Below are 24,970 nucleotides of genomic sequence, written 5' to 3' on the forward strand. Positions count from 1 at the left end.
TTGACCATTTGACATATGACTTGAGATACAGATATGTTGATCTATAAACTAAAATAATTTTTTTAATGTTTGTTTTGAAAGAGAGAGGTAGAGAGCAGGGGAGGGACAGAGGGAGCGGGGGAAAGAATCCCAAACAGACTCTACACTCTCAGCGTAGAGCCTGATGTGGGGCTCGAACCTATGAACCCAGGAGATCATGACCTGAGCCGAAATCAAGAGTCAGATGCTTAAACGACTGAGCCACCCAGGCACTCCTAAACTAAAGGGTTTTTGATTCAGTAGAGTCTACTTAAACATTAGAAATAGTTATTACTTTATGGCTGTATATTATTCCATTTTTCAAGTATAGAGCTGTGGATGGAATTTATTTCACAGAAAAAATGTCAGACGGATGGCCTCTGATCTTGTGATACTAAATAAGCCTTTGCTGGACAACTGTTGTCAAAGTAATTCTTAGCTGAGGGAAGACTTGTCACATCATTGCCTGTTTTATATATTTTTTAAATGGGTGGCTGTACAAAGCAGAGGTTGCCAGAGCTGCTGATGGATCTTAGTATTTTGAAGAATAAGTACTTGAAAAGACACATATTTGACAGGGACCCTGAGCGCTAGTCCCTGTGCTAGTATAGGGGCAAAAGGGAGGAAACCAGTTTTATACAAATAAGTTAACATTACTCACCAGACATTTTAAGTCAAACTGAACTGGGAACAGACATAAACATCTAACTACATGTAATATACGGCAGGATTGACTGTCAAATAGATGTAAAAACAATGTGTCATAGGAACAGGTGCTTTTCTCTGGGGAGATTGCAGAGGGAGGATTGGGATGAGTCGTGAAGGATGAGAAGAATGTTATTAGGTGGAAAATGGAGGAAATAGGCTATCTAGAATTGGGAAGGGGCGGAAGGGCCAGACCTGTTGATCAAGCCTCTGCCATGCCAGTTGTGTGCTTGGTGATTTCTGAATAAACGTGGACGCGGTCATCTGATAGTCCACCATCCATCGCGCTGAGAGGCTGACATTACTTCCCCATCGTACAAGTGAAAAAACAGGCTCACTGTGGCACCCTTCACTCAGCATGTGGTGAAGACTGGGTTTCCCGGTGGGTCTGTCACATAGCTGGGTGCTTCAGCAAGTTGCTGCTAGCATGATGACGTCATCCTCCTGTTTTTTCTCCTCTGCTGCCTCCCAGGAGGGATTAAGTTACCTCACAAATGGGTAAAGGTTTTGTGACCGGTGAATTGGAAAAATATAACTGATTTAAATGGGAAAATCTCCTTAATTGCCTCTACCCTGCTATTTCAGGTGGCTAAGAGCTTACTCAGAGTTAAGTGTGCTCTGCAGGACTGGTCTTCGGAAGGCAAAACAGAAACCTTCAATGACTGACTTTGGCTTAGGAAGGTCTGGAATCTACTTGAGGGTTTTAGAACAATTTTAAAATGGCAGAGCCTCAAAATCGGCCTTCATACCCATTTGGTCCTCAGTGTTGGCTCTTACTAACTACAGAAGCAGAAAAAGTCTATTGATAGAACAGAACAAGTTCTTGGCAGTTATTCAAAAGATTCCTTTTTTTTTTTTTTTGAGTGCATTACCTATTCACCCTTTCAAACAAAACTACAGACTAAATGATCGAGTTAATCTTAAGATGTGTTTTGTCCCAACTCAAAGAAAGATGGTCATACAATCAAATACAGTTCTTAATCTTGTGTTTACTTAAGGATGTTCAGCTCCTTCCTCTATCCTTCTTGATGCAAAGGTTACAGTGTAAATAAAGGGGTTTTTTTTGCCCCAATTACTTCTCAGACTGGTTACTAATATATTCCTACTCTATTGATTACCATTCTATATTCGAACTAGGTAGATGGAGAAGAAAAAAAGGTATTCAATTTAGTGTTAGTTATATGAACCTTGACTTAAATTCTGAATGCAGAAGAGAATATAATTTAGGTAGTTTGTTTTATACCCATTAAAATTTAAAGACATTTGGTCATACTCTACCTGCTCATTTATCTTTGTATTCAAGTATGGCTATAGGAAATCCAGTTTGGAGTATTAAATATACAGAATTCAATATTGAACTCATGCACATTCTAATTATACCCAAACTGAAATTATCACCCTTGTAATGGAAAAACAAAATACATACATTATTGAATGAGGAATAGTATATATTAGGATATAGAGGATAATGACACTGAGTTTATCCAGCCTTCACTAAGAACTTACAATAGATAACTACATGTGCTAGATACTGTGCTAGAGGATGAGTACTGAAAATGAGCCATTGAGTCCTAGCTGTGAAGGAAGTTAATGGAGTAGATAATTCTGTAGAGGGAGCTCTGTCAGCTGCTGCATTATAAACCATCCCAAACTCCTGTATATCGGGGCAGTTTCTTCTTTTTATAAACTGTAAAATAAGAGTCAGTATGTGTTATTGCTCAGAAGTCTAGGGTTGACCAGGTGAGTCTTCAGTTCTGTGTGGTCACCTCACGATCATGTAGACCTCTCTGCTTATCAAGGCCTTTCACACATGTTGGTCCATCTGTAGACTGATGTAGGGTGGGCTCAGTTAGGCTGCCTGGCCTCTCCTCCACTTAGCATCTTGTTAGTCAGGCTAGTTTTCTTTACTTTGAGGGTGGTGGGGTTCCGAGAGCTGGGGAACAGGGCAAGACGGTAAGGCTTCCTGAGGCTTAGACTCAGACCTGACATGTCTGTACTTCTGTTCTAGTCTCTTTACTACTTAAGTTCAAAGGGTGTAGAAATAGATCCACCTCCTGATGGAAGGAACTGCTCTAAGCCACATTGTAAGGGCTGTCATTAGAGGGAGGGAAGTAATTGGTGTCGTTTGCAATCAGTGTACCTACCATAGGAACAAACCCGCCTATTAGAAGGCATAAAGCCTGTGTAAGGTCTTCTATAGTGACTGCCGCAATAGGAGTGCAGGAAACTATAAGCTGTTTGAATTGAAGAAGATAAATTTCAGGATTGATAATTGTAGAAAATGAGACCAGATGAAAGCAAAGAGGACCAAGCTGGAGAGGCTTGTATTTCATTCTTGGCCGCTTGGGTGTTATCCTTTGAATAGAGCAAGCCATCTAAAGTTTTAAGCAAAAAAAGAATGCCATTGTAAACTTCATTACTTTTTGTCTATAGGTTGCTCTGGCAACAGAATGAATCCAAGGTGATGGGAGATTAGATAACGATGCTATTGCAAAGTTCTACACTGTGGGAATGATTTTGAAGGCCAGACTAAAGCAGTGGAAAGTATTCATTCAAGTGTGATAAAACCTGACCATGCTAACTGCTCATTCACACAAGCTCTTTTGAGCCAACACTGTTAAGTGTTTGAGTAAGGTTAGCATTCCCCGTCCTCCATGTCATGGTGGCTTCTTGGAGCTTTGGTGCTCCTACACTAACTAAACTTTCCTCCTGCATCTGTTAGGCATGCCAGTAAATAGAAATAGTAATCCTGGCTTACGTTAGTGAAGAAATGGTGGTTGGTCATGTGGTGATTTAAAATGTGTCTGCTTTGGGGGCACCTATGTGGTACTGTTGGTCTTCAGCTCAGGTCATGATCTCATGGTTTGTGAGTCTGAGCCCCCACATCGAACTTGCTCCTATGAGCACTGTACCCCTTTCTGTGACCCTCCCCCTGCTTATGCACATGCTCTCTGACCTTCCCCCGAAAAAAACAAAAACCTCACGTGTACAGAGAAAAAACAAGTGTCTACTAATATACTTAATTACCAGAGCCTTTAATGACTTTGAAAGTCATTAAATTGGTTAATATAAGGAATAATGAAGAGCCTGAGTAAATTTTGGGGTTTTCATGTATCTGTACCTGTTCTAGTACATAGTACTTGACTGTCCAGGTAATTCCCAACTTCATGTTATTTAAAAAATTTATTGTCTTTCATTTAAGCATATTCAAAACTCCTTTCTGTGTTCAAGAATATTAAGAGGAGAAAGCATTTGTATATTAAAAATTTTTTTATTGAATATGTCTGAGAACATGTGAGAGTAGTGATTAACTTATGAGAGAAAATGAGAAAATACATTATGAGAACTTAATTTACAATAAAATATATAATTTTAAGTTGATGTAATTCTGCCTTTTAATATTCTGTTCTTGCCAAATCCTAGTATGCATTTAGTTACTGGCAGAAAACTTACATAGTTTTCAAACTTTAAGTGAATCCAGTGTGTTTTGTGGATTCTTAGAGATCTTGAATATCATAGCCCTGGATACTGTGACTTGTGGAATCATTTATTAAAGTTTCTTCAGTATTGCCTGTATCTTACAGATACTATGTGGGCAATGCTGAGTGAATGCATTTGGCTATTTCTGTCATCAGGGTGGAGATTTCTGGAAATTTGAGTAATGAAAATTATAACCTTCTTAACATTTTAGGTGGAACCTGAAAGTTAAGATACAGAGATGCCTATTTCTGATTTGTGCATAACACTTTTCTACTACCTAGATGATGACCTCCTTAATAGAGGGGCCGTGTTGTGTTCCTTGTGATACAGGCTCTAGCCCTTGTCAGTGTATAGTGTGTATTACATGTTTGTTGTGGTTAATGATTATTTAAATATCATTCCTTTGGGTAAAAGGAATTTAGAGCCTGTAGCTGCTGTGTTGTTTACCTACTCACGTGGCAGTTTGTACCTTTTTCCTTTGGTGGGAGAGCACCAGTAAAGGGGATCGTTATTGATATATTGGCAATTATAAAAGCTTAATTTATGATAAGAGCTCAGATATCCCATGGAGAAGTAAGTTTTGTGTTGATTCCTTCCTCACAAGCCTGTTCTATTAGTTTATTAGCCTCAGCATTGACATTTTGGACCAGATAATTATTTAACTGGGCTATCCATGTACACTTTGGAATTTTTAAAAGCATCCCTGGCCTCTACCAGTACATGCCAATAGTATTCTGTCATCGAGGCAGTCGAAAATGTCTTCAGGAGCAGCCAAATATGCCCTGGAAGGGAAAATTGTCCCCTATTTGGAAACCACTGTGTTGGAGATAAACAGTTGTTTCTTATAGTTGCGTGTATTCTGGGACTCCAGCGAGTTCTATCATTGCCTTAATCCCCTTACCTTGTAGTGAGAAAAATACAATGAATTGGTAAAATTCTCAAATCATTTTTCAACCACAGGACCTTGAATTTGAGATGTGTTACTGAGTCAGAATATAGTTCCTGTCTAAACTGTTTACCCTTAAGAATTAGCAAACCAAAACAAAGTTAGAATTTTTTAACCAGATTTACTGAGGTATTGACAAATGGACAAAAATTACACATGTGTAAGGTGTACAATGTGATGCTTTGGTACGTGTACGTTTTGAAATTGATCACAAACTAGTTAACCTATCCATCCCCTCACATAGTTTCCATTTGTGTGTGTGATGAGGACACTTGAGATCTACTTTTTTGGCAAATGTTGAGTATACAGCATTCTTTACTGTAGTCACCAGGCTGTGCATTAGGTCTCCACAACTTAGTGATTTTTTTTTTTAATAGAAAGAAGGAATTCATGTTTGAAGTTGTGTGTTTTCCAGGTGTAGTTGACACACAGTGTTACGTATTTTCAGGTATATGCATAGTGATTGGACAAGTTTATACGTGATGTTCGGCCCACAAGTATGGTAGCTGCTGTCTGTCACCCTACAATGCTGTCACAATATGATTGACTATGTTGCTTACTCTGTGCCTTTTAGTCCCATGACTTAGAGAATTACTTCTTAAAATCCAAATGTTAAATAATCCTACAGCACCTAATGTGATGATGTAAATGGTCTTCCTAGTAAGGCTTCACCTGGTCAACGTTAATGGGCCAGCACTTGACATGATTTGAAGCTAGGAAGAGTCCACGTTCTGTGTGTCTTCATAATAGTCCAGATGTGAACTGAATGATGAGACAAGTTTCATGGTTTCCGATTTTATTTTTATAAGTGAATATTAAATATTACAAGGAGTACAACTAAATGCTTTTGTCAAAATGGCAAAATTGTCAACATGCCTCAAATTTTTTTTTTTGTCCCTTTTGTATCCCGAGGGCGTTACGGTATGCCTGGGGCTTAGGCTACGTTCTATATAATGAAAATGATAAATGTTTGAGTGTTGCCTGTTTGTTGAATCTTTGAAACAGACTTCAGGTGAGACTTAAAATTAAAGCAAATAAGCATTAAAGGATCTTTAAAGCACTAAGGATGCCATGGTTTGCAGCAATAAACTAAGTGATTTGTGGCCATTGTGGTCCTCTTTTCCTCCACCCGCTACTACCCTTCCGGTTACCAGATCTGTTAATTCAACCTTTGAAGTGACTGACTTGTCTGTGCCTCTGCATGTTTACTACTATTTCAGGAGTCCAAGCCACTGTCTACCTAAGCTCCCCTCACCACTCTTCTCCTCCAACCCGCTCCCCGCATGAGACAGCCAGAGTGTGCTTGATCACGTGTCTATATCTTGAAATGTTTATAAGTCCACCTCCCCACCTTGCAACCCCTTTGGTGTGTTTCTTTTGTCCTTGGGACCTAATCCAAAATCCTGGTGTAACATTTACAACCCTGCACGTTGATTGCTGTTTGCCTTCCTCCCTCATTACCTTTTGCCCTCTCTTCTCCTGTTTTGCCAAACACACATTGCTTCAAATCCTTTCATTTGCTGTGTTCTTTCCTGTGTTAGGGTCTTGAAACTGCCATTTCCTCTGCCTGAAATACTATTCTCAGCTTAGGTAATTCTGATTTATCTTTCAAGTCTTAGTGGCACTAAGTACCACTTCCTTGGGGAGCAATGCCTTGGACCTCTAATCAAATTTGTGTCCTTTTATATTCTTCGGATAGAGTGTTTTCCTTTCAGCGACCCTATCAACTTGCAGCTACGTGTTTGTGTGTGTTTGTTTAAAATGTGTCCTCACTAGGGGTGCCTGAATGGCTCAGTTGGTTAAGCATCCGACTTCGGTTCAGGTCATGATCTCACCATTCACGAGTTTGAGCCCTGCCTCAGGCTCTGTGCATCAGCTCAGCCTAGAGCCTGCTTCAGATTCTGTCTCCCTCTCTCTCTGCCCCTTCCCTGCTTGCACTCTCTCTCTTCTCAAAAACAAATATATAACATATATATTTATATATATAATATAGATTTATATATATATTATTTATATATAAATATAAATATAATATATATGTATATACATATATATAAATCTGTCCTCGCTAGATAGTAAGCTCCACACAGTAGGTGCCTGTCTGTTTTTGCCTCCAATGTATGATCCGTGCTTAGTGTTTGCCTAGCACATAGATTCTTAGCAATTTTAGTGAAAAGTTGAATTTGCCTTGTGAGTTGGCAATGTATCAGGCTTACAACATGTTTATTATCCTCATGTTGAATCTGAGATAAGCATTTAATTTTGAAAGAGAGTAGAAATGATTTGTTCCTGCTGCCCGTAGATTAGCATATTGGGTAGCATGGAACCATGCATGAGAACTGGGGACTGGCCAGCCACATGCACGAATACATGAATGATTTCTACTTTGCTTAACAGACAGAAAAACAATGAATATAGAGTGGTATTAGGCAGTTTTCACTCTATCCAGAACTAGGAAAGAAACGCCGGGCTTAAAAACAAAAACTTGCCTGTTTATTGCTTTACAGTTTATCCAAATTGTTATATTGAGTCCTTGCTTGGTGGTTTCTTGGCCAATAGAATTTCAGTATGCAGTGCACTAATATCAACTCCTGGATTGGCTTAACTACCTCTGATGTCACAATATCCCCGTGAGGAAGTCATAATTTGCTTGAAATCACATTGTACTAATAACAACTCTTGTTCTGTTTCATTACAAGAAAGATGATCTACCAAAAATAAAAATGCTGGAAGGAGGAACATACCTCTGATCAACACAGACTTTTTTCCATTTATGTGCTTTAATTATCTACTGCCAACAATTGAAGTTAGCTTCTTTGCTATTTTTTTTTTTTTTTTTTACAACTGATGTTTTGTTTTTGGTTTGTCAGTTAAGAGGCAAATGGAGGAATGAGCCTACTTAGAATTACTCCTTCAACTCATAGTTCTGTTTCATCTCAACTATTGAGGCTTAGCATCTTTCTACTACTTAGCCTTTCTGGCTCAAAAGGAAAAGCCATTTGGACAGCCCACCTGAATATAACATTTCAGGTGGGAAATCGGATTATATCTGAATTAGGAGAGAGTGGAGTGTTTGGAAATCATTCTCCTTTGGAAAGGGTGTCTGGTGTGGCGGTACTTCCTGAAGGATGGAATCAGAATGCTTGTAATCCTATGACCAACTTCAGCAGACCTGAACAAGCAGACTCTTGGTTGGCCCTCATTGAACGGGGAGGCTGTACTTTTACACATAAAATCAACGTGGCAGCAGAGAAGGGAGCAAATGGGGTGATCATCTATAACTATCCAGGTACGGGTAACAAAGTATTTCCCATGTCTCACCAGGGAACGGAAAATATAGTTGCAGTAATGATAGGCAACTTGAAAGGCATGGAACTTTTGCATTTGATTCAGAAAGGAGTCTACGTGACGATCATCATTGAGGTGGGAAGAATGCACATGCCATGGCTGAGCCATTATGTCATGTCTCTCTTTACCTTCCTGGCTGCCACAGTTGCCTACCTTTTCTTGTACTGTGCTTGGAGACCTAGGGTGCCCAATTCTTCCACCAGGAGGCGAAGACAGATGAAAGCAGATGTGAAGAAAGCTATCAGTCAGCTTCAACTGCGAGTGCTCAAGGAGGGGGATAAGGAACTAGATCCAAACGAAGACAGTTGTGTTGTTTGCTTTGACATCTACAAACCCCAAGATGTAGTACGTATTTTAACTTGCAAACATTTTTTCCATAAGACGTGCATTGACCCCTGGCTTTTAGCACACAGGACGTGCCCCATGTGCAAGTGTGACATTCTGAAAACTTCAACCCAGACAGTCTTCTGAAGATGTAACTGAGTCTTTCCAAAGGTTAAAATTAAATGAATTTTCATGTATTACTTTATGTAGAGAGAAACTCCATCTTCTCTACCTAAGCACTGAAGAGGATGAAAGTTGTGTTTTTAAAATAAAACTCCGTATCATGCCAGCTATTTGAACTTGTTGTTTTTCTATTGAGTTGTTAGACTTTTTTGTCTTTATCCAAATAAGAACATCAGTATATGTTAAAAAAATTTTTTTTTCAACGTTTATTTATTTTTGGGACAGAGAGAGACAGAGCATGAACGGGGGAGGGGCAGAGAGAGAGGAAGACACAGAATCGGAAACAGGCTCCAGGCTCTGAGCCATCAGCCCAGAGCCTGACGCGGGGCTCGAACTCACGGACTGCGAGATCGTGACCTGGCTGAAGTTGGACGCTTAACCGACTGCGCCACCCAGGCGCCCCAGAACATCAGTATATGTTTAAAAGCAAATTAGTTTTATCTTCAAATTAAAATGATTTTGGTGTTGAGGCTATAGAGAATTAGGCATGATATTTTAAAGTTTCTTTTTTAGATTCATTTTATTATTTCTATGGGTTTTTTAATTATGAAATTAATTGTCAAATTGGTTTCCATACAACACCCAGTGCTCATCCCCAACAGGTGCCCTCCTCAATGCCTGTCACCCACTTTCCCCTCCCTCCCACCCCCCATCAACCCTCAGTTTATTCTCAGTTTTTAAGAGTCTCTTATGGTTTGTCTCCCTCCCTCTCTCTCTCTCTCTCTCTCTTTTTTTTTTTCCTTCCCCTACCCCATGGTCTTGGTCTTCTGTTAAATTTCTCAGGATCCACATAAGAGTGAAAACATATGGTATCTGTCTTTGTCTGTATGACTTATTTCACTTAGCATAACACTCTGTTTTTGATACCTAAAATCTCTATTAAATAAATTTCTTATTAGGGACGCCTGGATGGCTCAGCCAATAGAGCATGCATCTCTTAATCTCAGGGTTGTGAGTTCAGGCCCCAAGTTGGGCATAGAGCTTACTTAAAAAAATAAAATCATTATATAATTAGACCTTGATTTAATTCTCCATGGTTAATCAATAGGAACTCTGGTTTCCAAAGGCACTGGGTAGATCATGAGTTCTAAGTAATTGCTTTGGATGACAACACCTCTGGTTAGGTAACTAAAATATTTTAAATTATTATAGACCTCATTTGAGGAAAGCATCACAAAAAAAATATCTCTTTTGTTTGTCAGAGCCTAGTTAGCCTAGCCTAGTGAATTAGCTCTGGTAGCAGATTTCTCTTCTAGAATTAACCTTACTAAGTGCTTTTGTTTTCTTAAAATGGTGGTGAGTGTGTTTCTGCTTGGGCATTTTGACACAGTTCTAGAGTGGAGCTGAAATTTTGTTCGGCTGCCTTTAAAAATTCTGAGTAGATAAACACAAATACTTCTGTGTAACAATGGAGAGGCTGAAAGATTTGGGTTTTGTGTTTGACTAAAATCTCTCTGGATGAAATGCTACACCATTGGTATCAACTTAGATGGCACTTTATGGATGTACACACTATGTACTACACATTTTGAAGAGTGGGTTGTATGGAAATACAATCAGGTAGTGGCCTTTGGAAAAGAAAATTCACTCTTGGGAGCTGAAGTTTACTCAATAGTATTTGTTTTTATGCCGCTTGGGTTGGGCCTGTAGGACCCTGTTCTTCTTCCCTGCCTCAAGTTTTGTTGACTCACGTTTCATAAGAACAACTAGCTCCCTTAGCCCTGGTGAGATCCAGCCAAAACTGTCTCTCAGCATCCTGTGTTGTAAGGACAGACATTTGTGTTCAAGGTAAAAATTCTTGCTTTCCTAGCCAGTGGATAAGAACCACTGAGAGATACCCTCATGAAAGTGTATGCCCCTACACCAGGGGCTGTCCATGTGTGTTAGTCCACAAGTCACGTTGGTATGAAGTCCTTTTGTGCCAGTGATAGAAGTGGAGCAAAAATATAGGCAGAACTGATAGTGTATGTGGGGATGGGGAAGGGCAGTTTCTATCAGGGATGTTTGATTTTAGCAAATGTTTTGTTCAAAGCATCTGTGACCTTTAACACTGCTGTTGGTGTTAATCTAAATGAGGGACCTTGATGTTTTATTAAAATCAATAGTTGCCTTTTTGTTTAAAATGAATGATGCGAAGACTGCTAAACAGAATTGTTTCCCCTTATACTCTTCCTCTCTTCCCTCAAAATATTGTTAGATCAGTAACAGATGTCACTGTCTGCAGAGAAAAGAGATTAAAGTTCTTTACTGCTGTCATCCCTATGGATAGGCAACGTAAGAGTGAGACAAGCGAGGCTAAAGTAATCTAACAGGATACCCTCCTTTTAAAAATCAAAACCAAATCAAACCAACGAATCTGAGCAAGCAGTTGTTAAATAAACTTAGTACAGTGCTTTATGTGATAAATAAAAAATCTATTGTGATCACGTGAGTGAAAAATGGTAGTAATGCTCATTGCTTTTACCACATAATTGTTCTTCATGCTAATTCCTAATTATTTTAAACTTGCCATTTTGTTGCATGTTTCCTCGATTTGTGAAGAAGAGTGATAATGCTGTGGCTTTCTTGCATATGCTTTCAGGTGTGTGTGTGTGTGTGTGTGTGTGTGGTATGAATTTTATATTTCTGATTTAATGTGATACCTGTTAATATGTTGCTCAGGGATTGACTTGATCTTACAACCTAGGTATCACCCATAACAGTATTTGAAACTCTCAAGTCAGTAAGTTGACAGCAGATTCAAAGCTCTTATCTAATTGGCTGTGTTATCTTTTATGTCATAATCACATCACCCAGTTGTAAACAGTATCTGGAGTTACATTAGTGGGACTGGGATTTTTTTTTTTTTTTCAATCTAAAGGGTTTCTCTTCCTCTCTCTAATAAAACATCTGAACCTCCTAAGACCTCTTTAAGAATTTCTTACAAAAACATGCCGGAAGACCGTGGAACTTGTTTTCACCCTGAAGATTTTTCTCATTTTATTATTTTCGACTGATTGCCCACAGATGTGGAAGCCACATCTTTTTGTTGAGTTGGTTCTTCAGTCGCTAGGTGGGGAGAGAGATGACTCCACTCAAGATTAGCACTTACAGAAACAAAACTGCCTCTTCCTGGCTTATGAAATTCAGTTTTCTTTGGCTTCTTAGTCACAATTGTTGCAGAGCCAGTGCGGTCTGGACTGCTTACCTGAACATCTCGTTTCATGTTGGGAATCGGATGTTGTCAGAGTTGGGGGAAATGGGAGTGTTTGGAAGAAGCTCCACTTTGAAGAGAGTGGCAGGAGTTATCGTGCCACCTGATGGAAGAACTCAAAATGCATGTAATCCCAGTACCAGTTTCAGCAGATTGAAGAACTCAGAGACCTGGCTTGCACTTGTTGAACGAGGTGGTTGTACCTTCACGCAGAAAATTAAGGTGGCCGTTGAGAAGGGAGCCGGCGGAGTGATCATCTACAACTTTCCAGGAACTGGCAATCAGGTTTTTCCCATGTCTCATCAGGCATTTGAAGACATCGTTGTGGTGATGATTGGTAACCTCAAGGGCGTGGAGATTTTGCACTTAATTCAGAAGGGAGTTCATGTTACAGTCATAGTTGAGGTGGGGAGGAAACACATCATCTGGGTGAATCACTATTTTGTCTCTTTTGTGATTGTCACAACTGCTACTTTAGCATATTTCATCTTTTATCGTATTCGGAGACTTTGGATAGCAAGGATTCAGAACCGGAGATGGCAGCGGTTAACAACTGATCTCAAGAAAGCCTTTGGCCAGCTGCAGCTTCGGGTTCTGAAAGAGGGGGATGAGGAAATCAGTCCAAATGGAGATAGCTGCGTAGTTTGCTTTGAACTCTATAAGCCTAACGATACAGTTCGTATTCTCACTTGTAAACACTTTTTCCACAAGAGTTGCATTGACCCCTGGATTCTGGCCCATGGGACGTGCCCCATGTGCAAACGTGACATTCTTAAAGCTTTGGGTATTCAGGTGGATGTTGAAGATGGGACAGAATCTTTGCAGGTTCTCATGTCAAATGAATTGTCCGATGCCCTGTCCCCTGATGAAGAAGAGACAGACAGTGAACTTCCTCCTGTGAGAGGATCTGACGAAGTGACCCCTTTGGAAGCGGGGGCGGTGCCACTGCCCCCTCAGAATGACAGCCAGCCTACTTCAGTAGTTGAAGATGTTCATCCTTTACCTTGACAGCATGACCTTTGAGCAAGTGGATTAAACCTGTTTGTCAACTCAAGTCCTAATACTGACAAGCAGCTTGTCTGTTTGAAGTGTGGTTTTTGTGTCCTCTTGTTACTTTGGTAACTTTCTGCATTGTTTGTCAAGCAGAAAAAGGGCCTAGCAGGATTTTTTTGTTTACCTTTTTGCCTTTGCTAAATGTAACTTTTTGTCCATGTCTATTGAGTATATATGTCTATTTCTTTGTACACATGCATGTTAAAATCAAGAATGAACTTTCCCCCCTAAATGTTTGTACATATTCTGGGCTCCATTTTGATAAGAAAATTGTTCATATATTCGCATGTTCCTTATACAGAAGCCATCAATTGTTTGGGAACGATAAATTATCTTATGTGCTAGAAAGAGTAATATTTTTGATATATTTATAGTACAATATACTACTTTTGAAGTCAATGTGTGCTGTGGTTTTTCATTCTTAGCATGAAAATTTTGCTGGCCAGAATTTTATTACTCTCACCCTTGGCAAGAAGTTCTTTTCAAGCTGTTAGTACATTTTGATGGGCTCTGCATATGCATGGTGATAGTAATTTTAAAAGTAAAACACTAGCACTTTTCAGTGAACAGCAAATAATTCAGTGCCCAATATTGCTGAAAAGTATTACATGTTCATGATTTGTGGAAAGATTTAAATGGTCAAGAATTCCTATGGTGTTTATTAGGGTGTATTCATTTCTTATGTATTTCAGCTTACTAAGTATGTTTTGTCATTAAAGATTTAAAACGTGCTAGATTATTTTCAGGTAAGTATCACAATGTAGATGTTCTTACGACAGCGTTTGTGTTTATTTTGTTCACTGTATTTTCAGGATCTAGCAGAATGCTGGACACTCATAGTTTTGAGTGAAAGGATGAGTAATAAGTATTTTTTTTTTCTGTAACATAAATATATATTAATATGAAAACCTGGGTAGTTTATCCCAATCATACAAAATAAGGGGAACTTAGTCCTGACAATTTTCATCCTAAATCACCTTGACAAAATAGAACACTGATTCTCAGCTCAGAATCCATTATTTCAACTTAACATATATAGTTCTAACAAGGAGCTTTGAACTCTTCCCGGCCTGACAGTGGGTTTTTAGTTCTTGTGCAACACTAAGAGAGTGGGGTTTTTTGTTCTTGGCAACACTGGAGAGAGATCTGTTAGGAACTTTCTTGAGTTCAGTGCTGACAACCCTGGAATTCAGAAGCCGGTGGAAGGGCAACAGTTGATTCTAACTGCAACACCAAGTCAGACTATTTAAAGGAGGGAGAAACAATCATTGAAGGCCAGGGAGAATCGGAACACAGCAAAATGTGTCCAAGATGACCAGGTAGAGGGGTGAAACTTGACTTGGTACACCCATGCTGCTTTTTATTTTTGAGAGTGAGTGTGCTATCGGGGGAGGGGTGGAGGGGCAGGGAGAATCTTAAGCAGGCTCCATTCCGGGCATGGAGCCAGATGAAGGACTTGATCTCAGGAGTCTGAGATCATGATCTGAGCCGAAATCAAGAGCTGGATGCTTAACCGACTGAGTCACCCAGGCACCTTTACACAGGCTCTTATACCTAACCGGGGAGAGGTTTGATTCAGTTAATCAAAGGAACTGGTCTTTGAAAGAACTGTGGAGCACCGATACTGTGGAGGATTTCACAGAAACACTGTTTGGCAGATCTTTTTGCTTTTACCTGGGAGAGTAAATTTGTTTGAGGTACCAAGGATCACTTTAAAGAGACAGGAGACTGAAGATCATTTAAAAGCCACTCCTACTAGAATCTGTTGCTAAATCCAGGATAAGTTGTCTTTCTCAGACTGGCCACTGTTGGCATCTCAGTCTCTAGGGCTAGCAGCTCATGGAGTGGCAAGGGTGACTTCCACTGGTTGCCCAAGAGAATCATTGGAACTATGGAAGTGAATGCATCTTGGCAGCCCCCGAACCTCGGTTCTAGAATCATTACAGCTGTGTGTCCTCCTGGCAAATTAAATATGGGTTACATGTTCCACGATAGACCTAGCATTTAAATTTGCTTTTCACACTAACTGCCATTGTGTTCTCTTTCAGTCCTTCCTGTGCCTCCTTGGTTTTTCCTTTTGGTTCATCACTGTCAACCGTAAACATGACTTATCATGTGTACAAAATTAACATATTTACTTTCATAATTCAGTGTCTCATTAATGATGGACATTTAACGCACTGTGGGCTTATTGTCTTGATCTGAGAATTTTCAGTGGATACCCTTTAAAAGGTGTTAGAACCTGTATTTGTGTTGGGGAAGGAAAGGTCAGTGAGCTTGGAAGCAGTCATTGCTGAGTTGTCTACCATGTAGTAAGTAGAGGACTAAGTGCTTTCTCTTTCTTATGTCCGAACAAAACAGTTTTAATTTTTGTCTTTAGAATGTTGTAAACAAATCAGTTAAACCACTTTTGCTGAGTTTAATAACTAGAACCTGGAAATAAGGCTGCTGTGTCAAATTTAAGTTATTATTCATTTGTAGTAAATTTTTACCTATTTTTCTCTTAGCGAGGTAAACGTATTTTGTCATAATGGCATGGGGCCATGATAGGAACTGTCTTGCTCCTAATACCAGCGTCATGATACATTTCCCTTGTGTTTCTTCGTACATACTTTTGCATTCCCTGGTGGTTGATTCGCCACACCCACCTCTAATAGGGGGGTTTGATGTTCCTTATAAAAATGCAACTTCTTTGCTTCATTACTGGGATATATTAGGTTTAATTATTTACTAAACCGAAAGTGGCCTTAACCACTTGGTTGAACTTGACCACTGATTGGGTGATGCAATAGGTGATTTTGTCTATACATTTTCTTGTATGACAAGACACACTAAACCATATCCCTGTCTCTTGCTATAGAAATACTGTAATGTAGTTGTGCTGTAGAGAAATGTTGGCCAACCATACTATTTACAATAGTATGTGTACTTTAAAAGGCTTAGCTTGAGAGCTGGTGTTTCCAATGGTATTTAAGTTTTGTGTACAGTTAATGTTTTCTCCTTCTACAGACTTTCAGGTTTTGAAGTAGCACACAGAATCAAGGAAAGGATCAGAATTTGGAGACGCACTGATGTAAAAAAAACAAAAGAAAAAAACATTCACTCCTGGCTACTGTGTGAAGAGTAATAGCGACTCCATGTTCTTACTCCATCGTTTACTATGGGCACCAGTTTCCGTCTTTTAGAATTTAAGTGTTTAGTGCTTACTGATGAAGAATACGGATTATGAGTTACTGCAGTTACCAAAAGAAATATCTTAAAAATACCTGTTTTTATAAACTGCAAGTACTTTTTTTTTTTAGAAAAGAAGGGAATAATGCACTTGAGATTAGCTGCTCCCTGTGCACAGGTGTTAAAGCTCCTCATCACAGTCCCTCCACAGAAACCTGCCTTATTTGTAGATATTCTACCTATAAGTCTTCATAGTTATGCTGTCATCTTAGACCTCTGAGATAGAGTTCCTTGAGGACTTCAGCTGCTAACATGAACTTTCCTCATTGTTGATGACCAGCATAATCCTGATTTCAAAACTTCTCTACACCTGTAGTGTTCATCTCCCAATTCTACAACACACCATTGTTGCCGCCATCAGCTTCTGTCATCTTTGAAAATGACTCAACTAAGAGCATCTTTTTCAGAATTACCTCTTTGAATTCACTTGACTTTTCCTTTCCACCCCTTGCTTGTTTTGTTCTCATTCTATGGTTTCCTGTACCCATTCTTTTTCAGCCCATCTCTTTTCCAGCTGCAGCCTAGAACCAACTATCAGCCATTTGTTTTGTTCTACCACATGCCACTGAATTCCTTGCCTTCTAAACTTTTTTCCAGGACCATTGGTTGTCTGAGTCATCTCTACTGATTTTTACCAGATACTTAGTTCTGTTTAAAAATTCTTTATTCTCAGGACGCCTGGGTGGCTCATTCGGTTGAGCGTCCGACTTCAACTTAGGTCATGATCTCACAGTTTGTGGGTTTGAGCCCTGCATCAGGCTCTGTGCTGACAGCTCAGAGCCTGGAGCCTGTTTCAGATTCTGTGTCTCCCTCTCTCTCTGCCCCTCCTCGCTCATGTGCTGTCTCCCTCTGTCTCAAAAATAAACAGTAGAAAAAATTTAAAAATTCTTTATTCTCAGGGTGCCTAGGTGGCTCAGTTGGTTAAGCATCCTACTTTGGCTCACATCATGATCTGAGTTTGTGAGTTCGAACCCTGCATTGGGCTCTGTGCTGACCACTCAGAGCCTGGGCCCTGCTTCAGATTCTGTGTCTCCCTCCCCTGTTGGCTCGTGCATGTGCACGCTCACTCACTTTGTCTCAAAAATAAATATAAAAAAATTTTAAAATTATTCTCAAGTCCCTCTTTTGTTTCTCATGGAGCAATGCTTCTTGACCTTGGCTACACATCAGAATCCTGTTGAAGGCTCTTAAAATTCTCTATGTCCAGACTGCACCCAGCACCTGTGCTTTGGACTCTGGCTTCAGAATTTTTTTTAGTTACCCAGTTGATTGCAATAAACAGACAAGATCGAGAACCACTACCGTAGAACCACTACCATCTCTCTTTCAGAGAGCCTTTACGTTAATCAAGTTCCTTGTTTCACCTTCTGCTTACTTCTTATTGACTTGTTTTCACTTTACTCAAAATATTGAGGTGGAAATCTAGCAAGTCATGAAGGGTGATATTTCATGAAGAGCAATTGATAAAGGCTTCTGGGAATATGAAGGAATGGGTTTCAGCTGGAGAAGCAAGAACACTTAGCTCCATTTCAAATGTTATTTCCTTCTCTATCATTTGGGAAGAAGCACATTTTAATGGAGGGAAGGATGTGAGCAGCAGTGTGGTTCCCCCTACCAAAGAAATATATTGTTGGTAATTCAGGCAGTAAAATAATCATGTAAGAATTTAACAATGTTGATATATCATGGATTATTATTATTTTTTAAGAGAGTGAGTGCACGAGAGGGGTAGAGAGAATCCCAAGCAGGCTCCGCACTCAGCCATGAGCCCTACTCAGGGCTCCATCCCACAACCCCGTAATCATGACCTGAGCTGAAATCGAGTCAGACGCTTAACCAGCTGGGCCACCTAGGCTCCTCAGATCATGGATTGTTAATCTGTTTTTTTCTTTTTCAAGTATTTAAATTCCAGCTAACATGGTATAATATTTCAGGTGTAAAATTTAGTGATTTATCACTCAAAATACCCAGTACTCATCACAAGTACCTTCCTTAATCTCCATCATCCATTTAACCCATCCCATACTCCAAACCTCTAGCAACCCTCAGTTCTCTATAGTTAAGAGTATGTTTTAACAACAGTGTTTTCTAAAGAAGTTAGTATCATGTAGAATTTTGATTAAGGAACTTGAAGACCAGGAATTCTGAAGGTTGTTGTAAGAATCTAGGAGTGATAAAAAGAAAGTGTAAACAAAGGCAATAATAGGTGAAATTGAGTAAGAGAATTCACCGTCAAGATAACATGTGCTTTGATTTCATTTGCTGATTTGTATTTTTGATCTGATTTTTTAATGACCAAGTTGGTACTGATTTCAGAACTTGCCTTTATACCCATAACTTTCATCTTCAGTTTAGCAACACCGTGAATAAAGAACAGAAGGGTTAGGGTCAGCAGGAGTAGAGGAAGGGTCAAGGATGACTCCTAGATTTCCGTCTGGGGCACTAGGTGATAATGGTGCTATTCATTAGAGTAGAAAATAGGTGAATCAAGCTTTTGGGGTAGAAGAAGCGTTCACATTTTGAATGTGCTGGATTTGAGGAGCCTACATAACTTACAATAATGTTCACTACACAGCTGAAAATAATAGGTCTGTAGGAATTAAATGAGAACATAGCAAAAGAAAGGATCTGTACAAAGTAGTCAATTGTGGTGATTTACTAACAAAACGACCCACCATTGACTTGTATATTAGTGGTAATTTACTAATGTAAAATTTAATACTGCTGTTTTGGATTCCTTGATTTTATGGTATTCCCATGGAAGTGCTATATGGCTTTTTCTTTCAAAAAGTGGTGGTTAGGATGGTAATAACCGTTTCGGCATGACAGGATGCTGTTCCATGCGTTTATCAGGCAGACACTCATTTAACCCTAACAATAACTGAGGTATGCTCATTCTTTAGATGATAAAACTTAGACCCACAGAGGCTAAGCAGTTTGCCTAAAGTTAAACAGCTGTTATGTGGCAGCATCTGTGTTTGACTTTGGTCTGGTTCCACAGCTCTTGGCCTTTACCACAGCACTACAATTAGCTTGAAAAACCAGTTTTTAAGAGGAGTCTTGTTTTGAGGACTTCAAGAATTGGGCCTTAGAAGAAAATTCCCAGCTAAAAGATATTGGGAGTGCTGGTGAGAGGGTGGTGCAAGTGATAACTGGAGAAATCTCCGGACGATTTAGGGATACAGGAGCATGGGTGGCTGAGGGTTGTGGGCAAAATGTATCTAATTGAGAAGGGAAAGTTGAGCTCAAGGGGAATGTCTGCTTACATTTAGAAAGTATGGATTCTGGAGTTGATCTCATACAAAAAATCAATTAGTTGGGGGGTTTTATGTAGTCTTTTATTCCTTTGAAGTTGGAAAGGGTTAAAAATAATTTTTACAATTGCCCTAGTAATTGATAACACTCCATTTTGCATGTTCAGGGATAAGCACAGTTGCCTATTGAAAAGAATACCATGCTTTTTTATACATCAGGTGACCTGTATTCATATCCTTTCCCCCAAGGCAGAGCATCTCAGAACAGTAGTCCTCAGGCCAGTACCGTTAGCATCACTTGAGCCTGTTGGAAGTGCAGGTTCTCAGCCCCCACTAGACCTTTATGGAGCCAGAAAAGTTGGGGAGGAGGGGAGGGGGGCCAATACCTGTTTCAACGAGTCTTCCAGCTGATTATGATGGACATTCAAGTTTAGGGATCTCTACTGTCTCAGGAAGTTTATTTTCAGAAGAGGATGCATCACATAGTTGTCATCAGATAGAAATAGTATACATGAAAATAATGGTGAATCTTAAAGCAGTACACAAATCATAGTTGTTACTGTTGTATTAAGAGACCTAGTAGGCATTTTTCACAGGTCCAACTTATCAGATTTATGTAGGACTTGTGCATATAAATGCTTACTCCTTTCCTCTCCTAGTTCTCGTTTCTCTACCACCACTATCACACTGCCAAGGGATTTGTGAAAAAACAGATTATAGACAATTTAGGAATTCCAAAGTAGAAGGTTAGGGGAAAAAAAAAACAAACAGAAAGAGCTTAAAGCAGTCGATGCACTGGGTAAGGATTGTTTCTAATATCACCTATTTAGTAGGTCTGAAAATAACCTACTAAAACGGGACCATCGATGAAATGCAGAAGGGAATTAGGTAAATTCGTGGGTTTGGGTTCAGAAAACCAGCCTCACAAATACTGGAGGGAGACTCCGTTTAGAGTCCATAAATACATAGCTGAAAATACATCTGTGCAGCTACCTGAAAATGCTTGGTGTCTTCTGTGTGAATAGAACCACTGCTTCTATAGCAGGAGTTACTCCTTTTTGTGTTAATGGTGAGCATCTTACCCATATGGCAGATTCATTGATAATTTCATTCAACAGATATTGATTGCCTTGGAAGTCTAGGAATAAACCATATAAAACCCATTGCCCTGATGGAACTTGCTTTCTAGCATGTAATAGCAGGATAAATGTAATATGTTAAATAGTTTTAATTGCTGTGGAGAACAGACAGAAAACAGGATGGGAACTGTCAGAAGCAGAGTTGCAGTTTTAAATGGAGTAGGCTTTGAGGCGCCTGGGTGGCTCAGTCCATTGAGCGTCGAATTCTTGATACTGGCTCAGCTCATGATCCCAGGATCATGGGATTGAGCCCCACATTGGAGTGTGTGCTGAGTGTGGAGTCTGCTTAAGATGGTCTCTCTCACCCTCTGCCACTCTCCCCTGCTCACACTTGTGCTCTCTCAAAATTAAAAAAATAATAGTAGTAATAAAAAATAAAACTGGAGGAGACTTCACAAAGAAAATCAAAAACTGAACCAAAGACCCGGAAGGAATGTGTGCCATACACTAGAACACATGCACGGAAAGGGCAGCACGTCCAGAGGAGAGCCACCAGGTTAGTAAGGGGGCCTGTCATCTGAAGAACGTTTAACCTCACAGCTTGAAGACCGGGTTAACTGCCATTAAAAAGCTTGAGGAATGGCCTTTGGAAGAACGGAGGTTGTCTCTGCGATGACATGAGGTAAAAGTCTGTGAGAGAATGACAGCTGTAAGGAAAGTGTTGCCACTGGGAAACAACCTTCCTGTCCTTGGTCCTGTCCTAGACAGATTATGGCAGCGGAGAGTTTCTCTTCCCTAAAGGAATTGGTTGTTGTTTAGATATCATTTTAATGGTGGTGGTGAGGGAATCCATGTTTTGAAAGAACTCTGGGATTTGTACCCTTGAAGTCCCTTACTATCCTGAAAGCCAAATTCTGGGATTAAAAACCAACAATGTTATTTCATGCATAGTAGCCATCTTGTGGAAAAACAAATAACTGCAAGGTATAAAGCACAAAAATTCAAGTATTTACTGAGCACAATTGTATGCCAGAGAGATGGTAGTTCAACAAGTTTTGGGTTCATTTTCTTTACCATAGCAGAATGTTTGCTTTGAAGATTGACTTCCTTTCCAGAAATATTTTTCATTTTCATTTTGAAACTTCATTTCTCTGCTGTAGGCTCCTGGCTTATCAAGAGTAAATAACTTGGTATCCTTAAGATTCATGTTTTAGAAACCTAGAATATGAAAGGGGGTAGTAGCTCATTCTCTGGTATCCTGATAGTATTGTAGAAAAAAAACGTTTTGGTTTTTAGAAATGGTCTTTCTCAATTTCGGTGTCAACATTAGTATATCACCTGTCTTCTCAAAAGTTTCCTGAGATATTGTATCTGCAGCAAAGGAATGAGTATTTGTTTTCCAATCCATCATGGATTATTTTGTAAAATAAAACCCATGTGTTTTATTTCCTCTGGAAATGTATAACAGAAGTAATTTGGATTGATGAAGGGATGGATGGATATGTGAAAGAAACACTAGAGTAAAATGTCATTTGTAGAATCTAGGCTGGGAGGTATATGTCAGAACAAAGGCAGTTGTTAGGAGTTTTAGTTTCTGATCTCTTCACATTTGATAAAGGAATGAAGATTGGTTAAATGAGTGACTTTTCAGACCACCAAAAGCTTTTTTTTTTTTTTTCAATTTTTACGTTTGGACACTTCCATAGCAAAATGTTGTTTAAAACTCTGCTTTTGGGTGTCATGGCATTGTCACATCACTGCAAGTTTCTAAAACGTCTCTGTACTCTGTCCTTGATGGACAGATGATGATAATTTGAGAGTTGGCGTTGGTCCATGGATCACACTTCCCATAACACTGATGAAACTCACACATTACTATATTCTATAATAAAAGAAAGCGTATTGAAGAAGGCCGTTACCCCTATTCCACCAGCGAGGAAACTGACCCAGAACGTTGCATGTTCTCAGCTTGTGTCACACCTGGAACACCCAGGGCTGATCCCCTTTTTGTTACATTATTTTCCAGCCGACAAAAGGAGAGTGACACAGAAATGGAGGACGAGGTGAACAGAATTAGAGAAGTGATGCTGGACTATTGTAGAAGAAGAGGACTGAGCATGTTCTTTGTTCCATACAATAAAGGATTTATTGAACGTTAGATACTATGAGACTCCAAAAGTAACAACTGTTTAGTATTTTTTTTTTTCTGTACCATAATCATGAGGGGGGGGCGGATATCTTTGTAAAACAGAACAAAGTAGCTCAACCCAGAAACTTAACAGTTTCTATGGTACCATGAAACATTGAAACAAGAGCGAGGAGATGGGTGCAGAGAGGGTGGCATCTTCTTTCACTCTGTGTTTGTATAGAAAAATACTGTAGAAATTCACATTTTCTATGTCATGGCTTGCTTTTCCACTGCGAACATGAGTTTTTTTTTCTTTGAACCCTAAAGCATCCCAGTCTGGAGATTGGAATCCCAGCTAGTACCCAGTGATTTTGGTTCCGTGTGTATGGAACTTAAAGTGAGTGGGTTGGTGACTTTTTTCAGCTTCAGCCTCTCTAGTTACAGGGTTAAGGAAAGTTTGCCATTGGTTTAAGGAAGTTGAAAGGACATTCTTAAGCTGAAAAATACTTGTAAAGAAAACTGAAGGATCTGCTATTGGTTGATATTACAAGAAAAACTTTATAAAAACTTTGTAATGTTGACAAGAGAAATAGCATGTATATGTTTTTCCAAAAAGCTTCGTATTTTTCCAATCACCTTTATGTTCATCTGGATATAAGTTCCCCTCAATCGAACTATAGGACAATGCAAGAAGACTTTAGTAGTTTAGGGGGTTCAGATTTGCTCTAAGGGCTTAGGTGAGTTATAACAAAAGGGTCATTTGAGAATACCTGCTTTCTAGTTTAAGGATAGAGATTTAAAGGTATCACCCAATTTTTCAAATAAGAGATGGTTTGCTATCATTGTTAAGTTATATTTTCACATTTGATAAGGGAATGGGATTGGTTAAATTAGTGGTTTCCAAACTGTTGGAATTCAAACAAAAGAAACCCCCCCGAGGTCAACTATAGCTTTTTTATTATTTTTGTCAAGAAGGATCATTAACCACAACAAAAAAATGATTCACAATTTACTGTTAATAACATTGTATTACAAGTAAGTGACTTGTTGTACCTGTGATTTCTATCAAAATATTGGAGTAAATGTAGCTTTACTAAAATTATACTTTGCAATCTACATTTCTTTACATTGAATTAGGGAAAACTACATTCCAGGGTGGTCATAAAACCATCTTTTGGATTCAGTAACTTTCCCAAATTCCTTGCTACTATGAGGACTCATGATTTCCTTTAAAATTTGAGTGTTGAATGATACCAGATCCTACAGAGGCTTTAAAGGTACAGCTCTAATGAAGTTCATAGTCTAAGCAGGGGAAAGATACAGGGATTGCTGTACAGAATTTGCCACAGCGTGAGAACAGGTTAGGTTCCATTCCTTAAGAGAGGATGGGGAAGCCCTAAGAAGGCTCACAATGAAGAGGCGGTATCAAGGCCATGAGAAGCTTCACAAAGGAGGTGGACAGTAACAGGAGAAAATTCCGTACCTCCCAATTCTCTTCATCCACCCAATTCTGTAGCTCAGTTTCATAAACCATAAGTTGATCCCCAAATTTTATTATAGGGTGGGGGATGAGGAGGGATCTCAAGTGAGACCCTCAGAGCTTCAACTTTGACCCTTTGGCAGTCTGGATGTGTGACCTGGGGCGTGTTTCTTTACCCCTCTGCTTTATTTTTTTTTTCTTTTTCTTTTTTACACCTTTAAAGTAGAGGCTAGCATGTACTTTGTATTGTGAAGGTTAGTGTATCTAAAACCCTAGAATGTGTTCTAGCTATTTTCAAAATGCTTTCTTAATCATGTGACTCCCGGACTTAAATGTTTGGAAGGCGTTCTGTGTTCTCTTGGGATAAAGACCAGGTACCTTCCAGGGCTTAGGAAGCCTGTCCCTCCTCTCTAGCCTCTTCTCATTCACTAGATGCCCTGTCCCTTCACTGATTCTAAGGAGCCTTTTCAAACCCACATAGATCAGTTGTGTTCCCCTGTCTACTATCCCTTGGTCTCCCCTCTTTCCAATCAAATTCCTCTCCATTT

General features: G+C 39.4%; 3 protein-coding genes across 18 annotated transcripts in view; all 3 read left to right on the forward strand.

Moving 5' to 3' along the window:
• CADPS2 (calcium dependent secretion activator 2) overlaps positions 1–24,970 on the forward strand; it is a 535,106-nt gene that overhangs the window by 153,931 nt on the left and 356,205 nt on the right. The window lies entirely within an intron of this gene.
• Positions 7,299–9,120, forward strand: RNF148 (ring finger protein 148). The gene has a single exon (XM_015067308.3). It carries the CDS (start codon positions 8,039–8,041, stop codon positions 8,966–8,968), a length of 930 nt encoding a protein of 309 aa, XP_014922794.2. The 5' UTR covers positions 7,299–8,038; the 3' UTR covers positions 8,969–9,120.
• Positions 9,789–13,270, forward strand: RNF133 (ring finger protein 133). 2 transcript variants are annotated; one of them, XM_053218164.1, is made up of 2 exons: positions 9,789–12,534; positions 12,676–13,270. In XM_053218164.1, exons 1-2 carry the CDS (start codon positions 12,069–12,071, stop codon positions 13,203–13,205), a joined length of 996 nt encoding a protein of 331 aa, XP_053074139.1. In that variant the 5' UTR covers positions 9,789–12,068; the 3' UTR covers positions 13,206–13,270. The 2 variants fall into 2 exon arrangements, with proteins under 2 accessions (XP_053074139.1, XP_014922793.1); XM_015067307.3 differs by having other exon boundaries at positions 9,795–13,270.

This window comes from Acinonyx jubatus, chromosome A2, assembly GCF_027475565.1.
Source record: "Acinonyx jubatus isolate Ajub_Pintada_27869175 chromosome A2, VMU_Ajub_asm_v1.0, whole genome shotgun sequence".
Lineage (NCBI taxonomy): Eukaryota > Metazoa > Chordata > Mammalia > Carnivora > Felidae > Acinonyx > Acinonyx jubatus.

Bases quoted from the DNA above. Each gene is read 5' to 3' on its own strand.
- RNF148 (XM_015067308.3), top strand. From the start codon at position 8,039: ATGAGCCTACTTAGAATTACTCCTTCAACTCATAGTTCTGTTTCATCT.
- RNF133 (XM_015067307.3), top strand. From the start codon at position 12,069: ATGACTCCACTCAAGATTAGCACTTACAGAAACAAAACTGCCTCTTCC.